The sequence below is a fragment of the Pristis pectinata genome, chromosome 14 (assembly GCF_009764475.1).
Source record: "Pristis pectinata isolate sPriPec2 chromosome 14, sPriPec2.1.pri, whole genome shotgun sequence".
NCBI classification, from domain to species: domain Eukaryota; kingdom Metazoa; phylum Chordata; class Chondrichthyes; order Rhinopristiformes; family Pristidae; genus Pristis; species Pristis pectinata.
The window spans coordinates 797,200-814,583 of NC_067418.1; the positions used below are offsets into that span (position 1 = coordinate 797,200).

Here is a 17,384-nt window from a genome sequence, read left to right on the forward strand (position 1 = left end):
TGTTCCTAGTACTTCTGCTCTCACCCTGCCTCCCTCCAGATAGAACAGAGATCGAGTTCCCCTGGTCCTCACCTTTCACGCTGTGAGCCTCCACATCCAGCACATCATCATTTCCACCAGCTACAACGTGATCCCACCACCAGCTACATCTTCTCCTTAACCCTTTCCACCTTCCGCAGGGACCACTCCCTGGTCTGCCCACCCACCCCTCCCTCCCTCACCCCTGGCACTTTCCGCTGCCCTCGCAGTAGATGTAACACTTGTCCTTGCACGTCCTCCCTCACCACCATCCAGGGACCTAAACAGTCCTTCCAGGGGAGGCAAAGGTTCTCCTGCACCTCTTCCAACCTTGCCCACTGCCTTCAGTGCTCCCGATGGGACCTCCTCTACATCAGCGCGACCGTGTAGACGAGGTGACGGACTCACATCCCAAGCTCCCAGTTACGTGTCATTTCAATTCCCTTTCCCATTCCCACACTGACCTGCTCATCCTTGGCCTCTCCTCCTGTGGGATATCCCCCTCCCTCTCCCTCCCCCCTCCCCCCCTCTCCCCCCCTCTCCCTCCCCCTCCCCCCCCTCTCCCCCCCCTCTCCCCCCCCTCTCCCCCCCCTCCCCCCCCTCTCCCCCCCTCCCCCCTATTTTGCCCTTTTCCCATACTAACTCCCAGCCCCCCCATCTTCATCCCCCTCCCCTCCTGGGTCCATCCACCAACCCACACACAGTTCACCCACAGTTCCCCACCCTCCCCCATCTGGCTCCCGTTCCATCTGCCATACGCCTCTCCCCTAATGGTTCCCATTCTCAGCTCCCTATCAGAGTCCAGCACTGGGAGCGCTTTGTGTTCCTGCCTATCTCCCTCCAGCAGCTGTCCCCACCTTCACCCCCACCCTGCCCCTCGCTGCCTCTCACTTTTTATTCATCCATGATCCACCTGCCACTGTCTTTGAGCTCCCTCCCCTCCCCTCCCATCACCTTTCACCCTCCTCAGTCCACCACTCCACCAGCCACCTACCCTCTCCACTCAGGTTTCTCCCCACAGATGCTGCTCGAGCCACTGAGTTCCTCCAGCAGATTTGTTTGTTGCTCCAGATTCCAGTATCTGCAGTTTCTTGTGTCTCCTGAGGTTAGTGCAGGGCTCCAGGAGATTTCCTATTTAAGGGCAGGATTCAAAACCAAGGGTGCAAAGGGTTAAACTAAAGTGTTGCTTGAGCAGCCATCAGTGGACGGGAAGAGGAGGGGTGAATGGGAGTTAGTGTGGGCTTGGGTGGGGGCAAAAAATGAGTCCAGCATCCAGTCTCCGAGTCCACGGACAGTACAGGGACGTGCTAGAGGGAGGGAGCAGAGCTTTGATCAGGGGAATTTATCTGAAGATTTACGGCCTTTTGCAGAGAGACAGAAAGTGATCAGTCTGGTGTTGAAGGTCCTGTGGAATATGTAATCAGCCTTTATGACTTTCCGTAGTGGAAAGTAGAGCTGTGACTTGTTGGAAGGACCCAGAGCAAACTCTGAGCTCATGAAGCAAAGGTTGCAATAACAGTGTGATTGGAGCCCACACCCAGCTCCCTCAGACACAGGGAGAGCTCGGTTCCTTGCAAGGTGGTTTTCGGCACCGTCTCGGTGTGCCTCGGTGTCCGGGGTGCCAGAACGTCCAGCAGCTGATGGGCTCGGTCGTCCCTCTCCGTGGGCTCCATGTCTTGGTGCTGCCCCTCCTCACAGCCGCTCTGCTGAAGCCTGCTCCTTCACCACAGTGCTCCCTCCTCAACGGTAAACACCACTCCCCATCTGCCGTGGCGGAAATAGAGATGTCGTAAGAACAGAAAATGCCGGGAGCACTCAGTGGGTCAGGCAGTATCTGTGGAGAGGGAAACGGTTCGGGTCCAAGAACTTCCATCGGGACTGAGAAAGAGGGACATGTCTCAGCAGAAGGGGAGGGGGAGGGCAGTAGATGGAAGGCAGGGGTTTTGTGATAGGGTGAAGCAAAGTTAACATCAGATGAAGCTGCCTTGTTCGTGCTTTGTGTTGCTGAGATTGCCCAGTCTGTGGAACGTCGTATCAGGAAGCTTCCTGACAGGGCCCACAGACCGGACACAAACAAGGGAACATCAGTGGGAGGCAGAAATGGACAGTTCTCAGGTAAACAGAAGAAAAGTAAAGAAGGCATATGGTACGCTTGCCGATATTAGTCGAGGAACTGAATTCAAGAGCCAGGAAGTTCTGTTGTAGCTTTATAAAACTCTGGTTAGTGCAGAGCTTGCTGAAAGCAGTGTCACAGGTAGGCAGCGTAGTGAAGGAGGCATTTGACACGCTGGTCTTCATCAGTAAGGGCACTGAGTACAGGAGTTGGGACGTTACATAAGACGTTGGTGAGGCCGCGTTTGGAGCACAGGGTACAGTTCCAGTCACCCTGTTATGGGAATGATGTCATTAAACTAGAAAGAGTGCAGAGGAGATTTACCAGGACGTTGCCTGGACTTGGGGGCCTGAGTTACAAGGAGAGGTTGTGTAGACTGGAACGTAGGAGATTGAGGGGTGACCTGATGGAGGGGTATAAGATCATGAGGGGCATAGACAGAGTGAAAGCACATAGTCTTTTTCCCAGGGAGGGGGTGCTAGAAACAGGAGGGCAGAGGTTAAGGTCAGAGATGAGAGATTTAAAAGGGACATCAGGGGCAGTTTCTTCACACAAGGGGTGTTGCGTATTTGGAATGAGCTGCCAGAAATAGTGGTTGAGGCGGGCACATTAGCAACGTTTAAAAGCCATCTAGATAAGTCCCTGGATAGGAGAGGTTTAGAGGGCTATGGGCAAACACTGGCAGATGGGATTCGCTCGCTGGGCAACACAGTCGATATGGACGAGTTGGGCCGAAGGGCCTGTTTCCATTGTGTACAATGTATTGCGTTCAGTTTTAGAACATAGAACAATTACAGCACAATTCAGGCCCTTCGAAAGCTGTGCCGAACATGTCCCTACCCTAGAAATTACTAGGCTTACCCATAGCCCTCTATTTTACTCAGCTCCATGTACCTATCTAACAGTCTCTTGAAAGACCCTATCGTATCAGCCTCCACCACCGTTGCCGGCAGCCCATTCCATGCACTCACCACACTCTGAGTAAAAAACTTACCCCTGACATCTCCTCTTTATCTGCTCCCCAGCACCTTAAACCTATGTCCTCTTGTGGCCACCAATTCAGCCCTGGGGAAAAGCCTCTGACTATCTACCCTATCAATACCTCTCATCATCTTATACACCTCTATCAGGTCCCCCCTCATCCTCCGTCTCTCCGAGGACAAAAGGCCGAGTTCCCTCATCCTGCTTTCATAAGGCATGCTCTGCATTCCAGGCAGCATCCTTGTAAATCTCGTCTGCACCCTCTCTATGGCTTCCACATCTTTCCTGCAGTGAGGTGACCAGAACTGAGCACAATACTCCAAGTGGGGTCTGACCAGGAACCTATATAGCTGCAACAATACCTCTCGGCTCCTAAATTCAATTCCCCGATTGATGAAGGACAATACACCATATGCCTTCTTAACCACAGAGTCAACCTGCGCAGCCACTTTGAGCATCCTATGGACTTGGACCCCAAGATCCCTCTGATCCTCCACACTGCCAAGAGTCCTCCCATGAAGACTATATTCCGCCAACATATTTGACCTACCAAAATGAACCACTTCACGCTTATTTGGGTTGAACTGCATCTGCCACTTCTCAGCCCAACTTTGCATCCTATCTATATCCCTCTGTAACCTCTGACAGCCCTCCAAACTATCCACAACACCCCCAACCTTTGTGTCATCCACAAACTTACTAACCCACCCCTCCACTTCCTCATCCAGGTCGTTTATAAAAATCACAAATAGTAAGGGTCCCAGTACAGATCCCTGAGGTACACCACTGGTCACTGACCTCCACTCAAAATACGACCCCTCAAGAAGCACTCTTTGCCTTCTGTGGGCCAGCCAGTTCTGAATCCACACTGCAATGTCCCCTTGAATCACGTCTCCTCACCTTCTCCATAAGCCTCACATGGGGTACCTTATCAAATGCCTTGCTGAAATCCATATACACTACATCTACTGCTCTCCCTTCATCGATGTGTTTAGTCACATCCTCAAAAAATTCAATCAGGCTCGTAAGGCAGGACCTGCCCTTGACAAAGCCATGCTGACTATTCCTAATCATATTATACCTCTCCAAATGTTCATAAATCCTGCTTCTCAGTATCTTCTCCATCAGTTTACCAACCACTGAGGTAAGACTCACTGGTCTATAATTTCCTGGGCTATCCCTACTCCCCTACTCCTCTTCTTGAATAAGGGAACAACATCCACAACCCTCCAATCTTCCAGAACCTCTCCCGTCTCCATCAACAATGCAAAGATCATCGTCAGAGGTTCCACAATCTCCTCCCTTGCATCCCACGGCAACCTGGGGTACATCTCATCTGGTCCCGGCGACTTATCCAACTTGATGCTTTCCAAAAGTTTCAGCACCACCTCTTTAATATCTACATGCTCAAGCTTTTCAGGCCACTGCAAGTCCCCACTACAATCTCCCAGATCTTTTCCCGTAGTGAATACTGACGTAAAGTATTCATTAAGTACCTGCGCTATTTCTTCCGGATCCATACACACTTTCCCACTGCTGCACTTGATAGGCCCTATCCTTTCGCATTTCATCCTCTTACTCTTCACATACCTGTAGAATGCCTTGGGGTTTTCCTTACTCCTGCCCGCCAAGGCCTTCTCATGTCCCCTTCTGGCTCTCCTAATCTCTTTCTTAAGTTCCTTCCTTTTAGCCTTGTACTCTTCCAGATCTCTAACATTACCTAGCTCTCTGTACCTTTTGTATGCTTTTCTTTTCCTTTTGACTAGATTTATTATCGCCTTCGTACACCACGGTTCCTGTATCCTCTCGTGACTCCCGTCTCATTGGAACATCTCTGTGCAGAGCTCCACACAAATACCCCCTGAATATTTGCCACATTTCTTCCGTACTTTTCCCAGAGAATATCTGTTCCCAATTTAATCTTCCAATTTCCTGCCTGAGAGCCTCATAATTCCCTTTACTCCAAGTAAACACCTTTCTAGTCTGTCTGTTCCTATCCCTCTCCAGTGCTAACGTAAAAGGAGATAGAATTATGATCACTATCACCAAAACGTTCACCCACTGAGAGATCTGACACCTGACCAGGTTCATTTCCCAATATCAAATCAAGCACAGCCTCTCCTCTTGTAGGTCTGTCTACATACTGTGTCAAGAACCCTTCCTGAACACACCTAACAAACTCCACCCCATCTAAACCCCTCACTGTCTGGAGATGCCAGTCGATGTTTGGGAAATTAAAATCCCCCATCACAACAACTCTGTTATTCTCACACCTTTCTAGGATCTGCTTCCCTATCTGCTCCTCAATAACCCTGTCACTATTGGGCTGCCTATAAAAAGCACCCAGCACCATTATCGACCCCTTCCTGTTCCTAACCTCCACCCACAGAGACTCTGTAGACAGTCCCTCCACAACGTCCACCTTTTCCGCAGCCGTGACATTATCTCTGATCAACAGTGCCGCTCCCCCACCTCTCTTGCCTCCCTCCCTGTCCTTCCTGAAACATCTAAAGCCCGGCACTTGAATCAACCATTCCAGTCCCGGAGCCATCCAAGTCTCCGTAATGGCCACCACATCATAGCTCCAAGTATCGATCCAAGCTCTAAGCTCATCCGCCTTGTTCACAACACTCCTTGCGTTAAAATAGACACATCTCAAGCCTGTCTGAACACTTCCCTTCTCTATCACCTGCCCACGGCACCCACTCCGAGCCTCCTCCACTCGAGAGCCAAACACCTCCTCCCCAGTCTCTCCAGTACGGATCCCACCCCCCAACAATTCTAGTTTAAACTCTCCCCAGTAGCCTTAGCAAACCTCCCCACCAGTATGTTGGTCCCCCTGGGAGTCAAGTGCAATCCATCCTCTTTGAACAGGTCATACCTGCCCCAAAAGAGGCCCCAATGATCCAGAAAACTGAATCCCTGCTCCTTACTCCAATCCCTCAGCCATGCATTTAACCTCCTCCTCATTTGGTCGCCTCATTATAGGAAGGATGTGGAGGCTTTAGAGAGGGTGCAGAGGAGGTTCACCAAGAGTGGCGAAGGCTGAGGGGAGACCTGATAGAGGTTTATAAAATCATGGGAGGCACAGATAGAATAGACAGCTGGTATCTTTCCCCAGGATTGAAATGTCTGATACCCGAGAGCATGCATTTAAGGTGAGAGGGCGTAAGTTCAAAGGAGATGTGCGGGGCAAGTTTTTTACACAGAGCAGTGGGTGCCTGGAATGTGCTGCCTGGGGTGGGGGTAGAGGCAGTTAGCACAGGAACGTTGAAGAGGCTCCTAGATAGACACAGGAATGTGCAGAGAAGGGAGGGATGTGGTCGATGTGGGGGGAAGAGGGATTAGATTAATTAGGCGTCATTGGTTTAATAAATTCAGCACAGCATTGTGGGCCGAAGGGCCTGTCCTGTTCGAAGTTCTAAGGGCAAGTTCCCTGGAGTTGGAAAGTCCGGCACTAAGTCCCGGAGGCTGCGAGGTACAAAGGCAGTAGATGAGGCACTGTTGCTCCACTTGTGTTGTGACAGTGCGGGAGGTGGGAGTGGGATGGGGGATTAACATGGCAGCAACAGGGTCGGGGTCACTCCGACCAACTGCTCCACAGAGTGGTCAGATGGTCTGTGTTGGGGGTCTCCAGTGTAGAGACCTCAGTGTGAGCACCAGATCGGAGGAGGGCTGAGTGAGTTCCTCTGGAGACACCGTCCGGTGGGAAGGGATGAGGTGAAGGGACTAGGATTGCATCTGCTGCGGTTGCAATGGGAAGGCCCCAGACGATGGGGAGTGGTTGGTGGGACCACCTGGGGAGGGTGGGGGTGGGGGTGGTGGTGGGGTGGGGGGTCCGGCAGTTGTGGAGGGAGTGACCCCTTCCAACTGCTGACATGGGACAGGAGGGCGATGTGTGCCTTGGGTTCTGGCAGGAATCACCAAGGATGTTCTCCTGAGTGTGGAGCTGGTGGGGTGGAAGGTGAGAAGCTGTTTCTCCCTCTTCACACGCTGCCCAACCCGCTGAGTGTTTCTGGCGTTTCCTGCTTTTAGTTCAGCTTTCCAGCAGCTCCAGTTTTCCCCTTTTCAGTAGAAACGTTTTGTCTGTTTGGAACTTGAACTGAAGGTTCTTTCTCTTCCTTCAGAATGTTGTGTTCCAGAGTCACGGATCCGAGTAAAGGAGAACAACACACCAGGGCTTATCATCAGTAACATCACAGTAAAAGTCCCTCCCGTCACCCTGGAGGAACAGGGCGCAGTAGGAATGGTCAGGGTGGTTGGAAACACCCTACAGTTATCCAAATCTCTTGACTATGAGGTACTTACGGAAGAGCGACCGGTGTAGACTCACGTCAGACAAGGACTGAGTTAGTTGCTGTCGAGACAGTTGCAGGGAAATGGGAGGTCCGGGTTGCCGTGGTGCCAGGGGATCGGGACTTCTGGGGAGAACGGCTCTGAAAGGGAGATTCAGGCAGGTCCAGACAGCGAGGAGGGTGAGGTCTCCAGACAGTCTGCGGAGATGAGGAGGCTCCACACTGTGTGTGTGTGTGTGTGTGTGTGTGTGTGTGTGAGAGAGAGTGATACATCAGGAGAGATTTGCACACTCACATCTCCCTGGTCTGACTGGTGTTGTTGGCAATGTGTGCAGTGAAGCACAGACCAAGAGATGTGCTTAACCGTGGTTAGCCATGGTTATCCCTGGTTAACAGCCATGGTTATCCCTGGTTACCTGTGGTTAGCCATGGTGCGGGGTTGTGACTGATAGGTAATGTCACCTCTGATCTGCTCTCCTGTGTCCAATTTTCTCCGTCAGACTATGGAAGACCCAGTGATCATCTGCTCGCTGCTCTGTGGCCCAGACAAGGTACGGAGAACTCTGCTCATGGTTACTGACAATCTCATTGCAAACCACAGGTCGGCACGGTGACCAGAGCTCAGACACGGGCCATGGGTCAACAGACATGAACACCACAGAGGATCAGTGGGATGTAATTCACTTGGTTCTCAATGGCATGGATTGAAAGGGTGGGCAGGATGTGTCGGAGGGTTTGGGAACACTCAGATCCTGGCAACCACTTCCTCTGGCAGCTCGTTCCATACACCCACCACCCTCTGCGTAGAGAATTTGCCCCTCAGGTCCCTTTTAAATCTTTCCCCTCTCATCTTAAACCTATGGCCTCTAGTTCTTGACACCCCAACACTGGGGAAAAGACTGAGTGCATTCACCTGTCTATGCCCCTGATGATTTCATACACCTTGATGAGGTCACCCCTCAGTCTCCTACGTTCCAAGGAATAAAGTCCCAGCTTGGCCAACCTCTCCCTGTAACTCAGGCCCTCGAGTCCTGGCAACATCCTCGTAAATCTTCTCTACACTCTTTCCAGTTTAACCATGTCTTTCCTATAACAGGGTGACCAAAACTGTAGACAATACTACAAATGTGGCCTCACCAACATCTTGTTCAACTGCAACATAACTTCCCAACTCCTGTACTCAGTGCCCTGACTGATGAAGGCCAGCGTGCCAAATGCCTTCTTCACCGCCCTGTGACTCCACTTTCACGAACCATGTACCTGAACTCTGTTCTACAACACTCCCTGGGGACCTACCGTTCACTGTAACGCTCCCACCCTGGTTTGACTTCCCAAAGTGCAACACCTGGCACTCACCTGGCTTGAAAGCCATTTGCTGTTGCTCAGCCCACTTACCCAGCTGATCAAGATCCCTCTGTAATTTTTGAGCATCTTCTTTGCTGACCATAGTACCACCTATTTTATTGTCATCTGCAAACTTCCTAACCAGGCCTTGTACATTCTCATCCAGATCATTGATATAGATGACAAACAACAATGGGCTCAGCACCGGCCCTGGGGAACACCACTGGTCACGGGCCTCCGGTCCGAGAAATAACCTTCCACCATCGCCCCCTGCTTCCTACCATCAAGCCAGTTGTGTATCCAGTTAGCCAGCTCTCCCTGGATCCCATGCAATCTAACCTCCAAGAGCAGCCCACCATCACAAGATCACATGACAAAGGAGCAGAAGTAGGCCATTCGGCCCATCGAGTCTAATCCATGAGCTAAACTAAACTATTCCTATCTAGCCCCAATTTCTGGCCTTTTCCCCATATCCCTTGATACCTCGACTAATTAGATATCTACCTATCTCCTCCTTAAACGCCCCTAGTTATCGGGCCTCCACAGCTGTATGTGGCAAAGAATTCCATAAATTCACTACCCTCTGGCTCAAGAAATTTCTCCTCATTTCTGTTCTAAACGGGTACCCTCTAATTCTAAGATTGTGCCCTCTGGTCCTCGACTCACCCACCAAGGGAAACAGCTTGGCCACATCTACTCTGTCCAGTCCTTTCAACATTCTAAATGTTTCTATAAGGTCCCCTCTCATTCTTCTGTACTCCAGTGAGTACAGTCCAAGAGCCGACAAATGCTCATCGTATGTAAGCCCTTTCATTCCGGGAATCATCCTCGTAAATCTCCTCTGAACTCTCTCCAACATCAGCACATCTTTCCTAAGATATGGGGCCCAAAACTGCATACAGTATTCCAAATGAGGTCTCACCAGTGCCCCGTAGAGCCTCATCAACACTTCCTTACTTTTATACACTATACCTCTTGAAATGAATGCCAACATAGCATTCGCTTTCTTTACCGCCGATCCGACCTGGTGGTTAACCTTTAAGGTAGCCTGCACGAGTACCCCCAAGTCCCTTTGTACTTCTGTACTTTGAATTTTCTCTCCTTCTAGATAATAATCTGCCCATTTATTTCTGTTTCCAAAGTTTACAACGGCACATTTCTCAACATTGAATCTCATCTGCCATTTCCTTGCCCATTCTCCTAAACTATCTAGGTCTCTTTGCAACCTTCCTGTTTCTTCAAAACTCCCTACTCCTCCACCTGTCTTGGTGTCGTCTGCAAACTTAGCCACAAAGCCATTCGCTCCATAATCTAAATCATTGATGTACAATGTAGAAAGAAGTGGCCCCAACACCGACCCCTGCGAATACCACTGGTAACCGGCAGCCAACCAGAACAGGATCCCTTTATTCCCACCCTTTGCTTTCTGCCTGTCAGCCAATGCTCCACCCATTCTAACATCCTGTAATTCCATGACCTCTCATTTTATTAATCAGTCTCTTGTGCGGCATCTTGTCGAAGGCCTTTTGAAAGTCTAAATACACAACATCTGCCGCCTCTCCCTTATCCACCCTACCTGAGATTTCCTCAAAAAACTCCAATAGGTTGGTCAGGCAGGATCTTCTCTTCATGAAACCATGCTGGCTTGGACCTATCTTGTCTTACACCTCTAGGTATTCCATAACCTCATCCTTGAGGATCGATTCCAATAACTTTCCCACCACCGATGTCAGACTAATAGGTCTGTAACTTCCTTCATGCTGCCTCCCACCTTTCTTACCATATGGAACTCTATCCAAGGCCTTACTGGTCCATATAAACCACACTTACCGCCCTGCCCTCATCTTACATTTTAGTTAGCACTTCAAAAAAACTCAATATTAGTGAGGTCCCGGACAGGGAGGCTCAGTCATTCACTGGCACGCTACCGGGGATGGGGATTTCAGCAGGACGTTGGACTGGAGAAGGGCTGGTCTCCCTGGACCACAGGAGGTTTGACAGAAGGGGATGAGATCATGACAGGCTCCCGGAGCAAAGGAGGGTGAAGACATCCAACCCCACAGGACAACTCCCCGGAATCATTGCATTGTCAGAGCTTCTGATGTTTCCAGCCCTCTATTCACCAGCCCACCCAGCAGCCAATCCCAGCTCTCCACCGCCCTGTCCGTGAGCCAATCCAATGCCGAACCAACTGCAGATCAACCAAAAATTGGTGCAGTTCCTCAGGTTCCCCCAACAGCTCACTTCCTTCAGGAGGCATGTGACAGGAATCTCAGTGGGAGGGGCGGTACTGAGGGAGGCTTCTCCGTGGATTTGTTACCTTGTCATGGTGGAGAAGCTTGTGTGGTCCTGAGATCCCGAGAGCGATGCCGTCTGGAGCTGTGCTCCTGGTAGGGTCACCCATGGCGGTAAGGTCGATGGTGAGGACCCTGACAAAGAACAATCCAACCAAGACCTCAACGGTGGAACAGGCGGACGAAGTTATTTCAAACTCAATGGCTGTGAAGGCGGATGAAGGCTGCGACAAATCCATCAGCTCCAATTGTCGTGGTTTCCATGCCATTGGAATCAGTTGGTTGATTTGTGAAGTATCGTGTGCTTTTTGTAGTGCAATGTCAAGTACACGTTAAACAAACACACGCACAGGTGTCTTTGCTCTGTGGGCTTGAGAGCCCATAAATAGATCAACAGAACGAAGACCATCATCCTCGACCTCGAGGGATAGCCACGACGACGACGACTGAGGGAGGTCACACTGTGGGAGGGGCGGGTCTGCTGGTGGGTCCGTGGCGGGCGGACTCCCTGCCGGAGGAGCTGCGGCCCTTCGAGTGGAGCACCTCGCACCTTCTCTACCTGGGGATCTACCTGTCCCCGGCCGAGGGGTCCTAGCCGGCGAACTGGCAGGAGTTGGGGACAAAAGTCTCCGCCCGGCCGGGGCGCTGGGCGGGGCTGCTCCGGGCCATCTCGTACCGGGGCAGGGCGCTGGTCATCAACCAGCTAGTGGCCTCCATGCTGTGGTACCGGCTGGCCACGCTGGTGCCGCCCAACGTCTTCATCGCCACCACCCAGAGGAGGTTGACGGACTTCTTCTGGGGCGGCCGGAGGCACTGGGTCTCCGCGGCGGTCCTGAGTCTGCCGTTGGCGGAGGGGGGTCAGTCGCTGGTGTGCGTGCGCACCCAGCTGGCGGCCCTCCGCCTCCGGGCGCTGCAGCGACACCTGTACACGGAGCGGCCCCCACGGTGGCACGCGCTGGCCACCTTTTTCCTCCGCCGGGGACGCTGCCTCCGGGAGGGGGAGCATCTCCCGGCGGCGGGCGGCGGCCATGCCGCCGTGCGGGGGCTGCCCAGCTTCTACCGGGATCTGATGCGAGTGTGGGGCGTGGTGTCGTGCGGCGAGCGTGCGGCCGCTCCCCCTCTGGTCGCGGCAGGTGCTGAGGGAGGCGCCGGGCAGGTCCCGGCCGTGCCGGCCCCCCCCCCCCCACCGGAGTTGCTGGTGGGGCCCAGGGCCCAGCGTCTCTCGCGGGAGGCAGCTCGGCACAACCTGAGCCGCCTGGAGGCCACGCCGACGGTGCCGTTTCGCGAGGCGCCGAGGCGGTACTTGTACGGGCTGCTCCTGCACACCTTTCACTTCCTCGCCCTGGTCTGCCGGCCGGACACGCCGTGGCGGGCAGTCTTGCCGGCGGGCGGCAGGGGAGATCCCCGGTGGAGGTCTCCCTACGCGGGAGTCCTCCCGCTGTACATCGGGGACCTGGGGTGGAGGGTGTTGCACCAGGCGGTACCGTGCAACCGGTTCCTGAGCCAGTTCACTGACACCCCGGCCGCCTGTCACTTCTGCGGCCGGGAGGAGACGGTGTACCACGCGTACGCGGAGTGCGAGAGGTTGCAGCCCCTCTTTGAGTATCTGCGGGGCCTGCTGCTGAAGTTCTGGTTACACTTCAGCCCGGCGCTGTTGGTCTACGGGCACCCGGTGCGGCGCGGGAAGGGGCGCGCGACGGATCTCCTGGTGGGTCTCCTGCTGGACCTGGCCAAGCTGGCCATCCACGGGACGCGGTGGCGAGCGGCCGAGGGTCCCGGCAGGTCGGCCTCCCTGCCCGTCTTCCGCGCTTACGTGCGCACGCGGGTGTCTTTGGAGCGGGAGCACGCGGTCTCCTCGGGCGCCCTGGCCGAGTTCCGCACTCGGTGGGCCCCTCAGGGGATCGCGTGTGTGGTGGACGAGACGGATGTGATTCTGGTGTGAAGTGTCGTGCGTTTTGCAGTTGCGGGCGTAGTGTTGCACGGGTATTGGTTTTGGCCGGGTTGTTTCTTTCTGTATTCGATGTAGCGTGTTTGCTGTTGGTTGTTTTGTAGTGTTTTTGTTTTAAACGAATAAACGTTTTGTAAAAAATAAGGGGCGGGTCTGCTCGTGGGTCGGTGGCGGGCGGACTCCCTGCCGGAGGAGCTGCGGCCCTTCGAGTGGAGCACCTCGCACCTCCTCTACCTGGGGGTCTACCTGTCCCCGGCCGAAGGGTCCTGGGCAGCGAACTGGCAGGAGTTGGGGACGAAAGTCTCCGCCCAGCCGGGGCGCTGGACGGGGCTGCTCCGGGCCATCTCGTACCGGGGCAGGGCGCTGGTCATCAACCAGCTGGTGGCCTCCATGCTGTGGTACCGGCTGGCCACGCTGGTGCCACCCAACGTCTTCATCGCCACCACCCAGAGGAGGTTGATGGACTTCTTCTGGGGCGGCCAGAGGCACTGGGTCTCTGCAGCGGTCCTGAGTCTGCCGTCGGCAGAGGGGGGTCAGTCACTGGTGTGCGTGCGCACCCAGCTGGCGGCCCTCCGCCTCTGGGCACTGCAGAGATACCTGTACACGGAGCGGCCCCTGCGGTGGCACGCGCTGGCCACCTACTTCCTTCGCCGGGGACGCTGCCTCCGGGAGGGGGCGCGTCTCCCGGCGGCGGCCGCGCTGCCGTGTGGGGGCTGCCCAGGTTCTACTGGGATCTGATGCGGGTGTGGGGCGCAGTGTCATGAGACGAGCACGTGGCCGCTTCCCCCTCCAGTCGCAGAGGGCACCAGGGAGGTGGGGGGGGGGGTGGATGCCGGTGGGGTCCCGGCCACACCGGTCCATGCCCTGCCGGAGTTGTTGGTCGGGCCCAGGGCCCTGCATCTCTTGCGGGAGGCGGCTCGGCACAACCTGAGCAGCCTGGAGGACACGCCGAAGGTGCCGTTCCGCGAGGCGCCGAGGCAGTACTTGTAGGGGGTGCTCCTGCACACCTTTCACTTCCTCGCCCTGGTCCGCCGGCCGGACACGCCGTGGCGGTCCGTCTTGCTGGCGGGTGGCAGGGAGGGTTCCCAGTGGAGGTCTCTCAACGCGGGAGTCCTTCCGCTGTACGTCAGGGACCTGGGGTGGAGGGTGTTGCACCGGGCGGTGCCATGCAACCGTTTCCTGAGCCGGTTCACTGACACCCCGGCCGCCTGTCGCTTCTGCGGCCGGGAGGAGACGGTGTACCACGCGTACGCGGAGTGCGAGAGGTTGCAGCCCCTCTTCGAGCATCTGCGGGGGCTGCTGCTGAGGTTCTGGCTGCACTTCAGCCCGGCGTTGTTGGTTTACGGGCACCCGGTGCGGCACAGGGTGGGGCGCGCGGAGGATCTCCTGGTGGGTATCCTGCTGGGCCTGGCCAAGCTGTCCATCCATGGGACGTGGCGGTGGGCGGCCGAGGGTACTGGCCGGTCTGCCTGCCTGCCCGTCTTCTGTGCTTACATGCGCGTACGAGTGTGTTTAGAGACGGAGCACGCAGTTTCCGCGGGAACCCTGGCTGAGTTCCGCGCTCGGTGGGCCCTTCGGGATCGCGCGTGTCGTGGACGGTACAAACGCGATTCTTATTTGAAGTGTTGCGTTAACGTGTGTAGCATTGCGTGTGTTTCATTAGTATTAGTTTGCATTCTCTACTGTAGTATGTCGTTACGTAGTTTCTCCTTTTCTGTATTAGATGTCGTGCATTGACACTGGTTGTCCTTTTGTAGAGCTTTTAGCGAATAAATGTTTATATAATTAAATTTTATAAAAAAGGGGTGGTACTGAGGGAGTGCTGTTGTAGTGATTGGAGGTGAAGGGAAGTTCCCTGAGCCTCAGGTACAGATGGAAGGTGGGACCTGGGCCGGGGGGTGGGGAGGGGGTAGATCGCTGACATCTGGGTCCACGGTCTCCTCCCCTGTACCCCCTTGTTTCTGGGATCTTGCTGTGCCAGGTCCCTCACTGCCTCCATGGCACCAGCCCATGGACCCCGGGACCAGGGTCTGGGTCCCCTGGTCTGTGCCAGATCCCCTTCCCCTGTACCTGCCACAGTCCAGTGCTGGAGCTGGGCACTGACCAGGCTCCCCCGCTGGGCACTGAACCCCTCCCCCTGGGCACTGACCCCCGCCCCGCTCCCTGAGGTCTGACCCCTGCAGCTGCCGTCCGATAACGTGTTTCTGGAATGAACTCTCCCGGACAGAACTCGCTCCGATTGGTTATCGAGGTTCACAACGTGAACGACAACCAGCCGGCGTTCCTGCAGAAGGAGATGAACTTGACGATCAGTGAGGTAATGTGCTCAGTTGCTCACTGAGGGGTGAGGGAGGGTGGGCGCGGGACAGGGAGCCAGAGGGGGTGGGGAGGGAAAAGGCCACAGTCTTCAGTGAACTGACTGAATTACTGTGAGTGAGTGTGTCAGTGTATGTCAGTGTGAGTGAGGGTGTCAGTGTGTGTGTGTGTGTCAGTGTATGTCAGTGTGTGTGTGTGTGTGTGTGAGTGTATGTCAGTGTGAGTGAGGGTGTCAGTGTGTGTGTGTCAGTGTATGTCAGTGTGTGTGTGTGTGTGTCAGTGTATGTCAGTGTGAGTGAGGGTGTCAGTGTGTGTGTGTCTGTGTGTGTGTGTGTGTGTGTCAGTGTATGTCAGTGTGAGTGAGGGTGTCAGTGTGTGTGTGTCAGTGTATGTCAGTGTGTGTGTGTGTGTGTGTCAGTGTATGTCAGTGTGAGTGAGGGTGTCAGTGTGTGTGTGTCTGTGTGTGTGTGTGTGTGTCAGTGTATGTCAGTGTGAGTGAGGGTGTCAGTGTGTGTGTGTGTCAGTGTATGTCAGTGTGAGTGAATGTGTGAGTGAGTGTGTCAGTGTGTGAGTGAGTGTGTGAGTGAGTGTGTCAGTGTGTGAGTGAGTGAGTGTGTCAGTGTGTGTGAGTGAGTGGAAATGAGAATGAGACTTGAACCCACACAAAGTGCAGGAGGAACTCAGCAGGTCGGGCAGCATCTATGGAGGGAGGTGAACAGTTGACCCTTTCAGTCCTGTCGGTTGCTCCAGGTCTCCAGCACGTGTGATCTCACCGTGTCTCCGATGAAATGAGACTGACGATTCACTTTCAGCTCACTGGATCAGATGAGGCGGGATGGTGTGGGGGGTCTTGGGGGTGTGGGTTCACCAGGGTGATCAGGGGTTGTGGGCTGTCTGGGGGGGTGGGTTCACCAGATCGAGGGGGGTTGTGGGTCAACCGGGTCAAGGGGGGGTGGGTGGGGGTTTGGGTTGACCAGGTCAGGGCGATGTGGGTTTTCCGGGGTGACCAGCGGGTGTGGGTTGACTGGGTCAAGGGGGTGTGGGGTGGGTTGACCAGGTCGTGGGGGAGGGGTTGGGGGGGAGGGCTGTGGGTTGACCAGGTCGGGGGGTGGGTGCGAGTTGACCAGGGACCAGGCTGATCCTGGTTGGAGCAGCTTCAGGTTGTTCAGGCTGAGTGGGGTGAACTAATGCTGACTATTTCTGTTCTTGCAGCTGCACCCTGTGGGTCAGCTCTGGATCACTGTGATGGCTGTCGACCTTGACCAGGACGTGGTCTACTACAGCCTGGACCAGAACACGGTGAGTGGGGTCCCAGCCGAGGCATGGGTGACCCCTGACCTGCACACTGTCCGCCTAACACGGTGCCCTCTCTCCTTCAGGACGGGGCACCTTTCTTCAGCCTGAAGACTGAAAATACCCCTGAGCTCTACCTCACAAAAGCTTTGGACTATGAGAAGGAGAGGAGTTTAATGCTGCTATTGAACGCCAAGGTGAGAGCAGAGGCTTACACCTGAGGGTTGGGGTGCAAGTGACCAGCAGACTAGAGGGTGGCAAATGTTGGCTAATTCAGGAAGGGCTACAAGGGGACTACAGGCTGGTGAGTCTGATATCAGCGGTGGGAGTTACTGGAGGGGTTCTGAGGGACACGGTCTGTGAGCATTTGGAAAGGCAAGGACTGATCAGGGACAGTCAGTGTGGCTTTGTGTGTGGGGAAATTGCATCTCACGAATTTGACTGAGTTTTTTGAAGTGACCGAAAGGACAGGACGAGGTCCCTCACGGGCGGTTAGTCCAGAAGGTCAGATCACGTGGGATCCAGGGTGAGCTGGCCAACTGGATATAAAATTGGCTTGGTGGTAGGGGTGTGAGGGTTGTTTATTATAATGGAGGCCTGTGACCAGTGGTGTACCACAGCGATTGGTGCTGGGTCCTCTGTTCATCATCTATATTCATGCTTTGGATTAGAATGCAGTTGACATTGTTCGTAAATTTGCAGATGGCACCAACATTGGTGGTGTGGTGGACAGTGAAGAAAGGTGCCTACAATTACAACAGGATCGTGATCAACTGGGGAAA

At 54.4% G+C, this 17,384-nt stretch overlaps 1 protein-coding gene across 1 annotated transcript in view; it reads left to right on the forward strand.

Moving 5' to 3' along the window:
- The window catches only part of LOC127577947 (cadherin-related family member 5-like), a 47,744-nt gene that overhangs the window by 2,718 nt on the left and 27,642 nt on the right, over positions 1-17,384 (forward strand). Inside the window, exons 2-5 of the mRNA XM_052029655.1 lie at positions 1,538-1,764; positions 7,240-7,412; positions 16,522-16,608; positions 16,689-16,799. Of these exons, the coding sequence (XP_051885615.1) occupies positions 1,538-1,764; positions 7,240-7,412; positions 16,522-16,608; positions 16,689-16,799 (598 nt within the window). The remainder of the gene's footprint in view (positions 1-1,537; positions 1,765-7,239; positions 7,413-16,521; positions 16,609-16,688; positions 16,800-17,384) is intronic.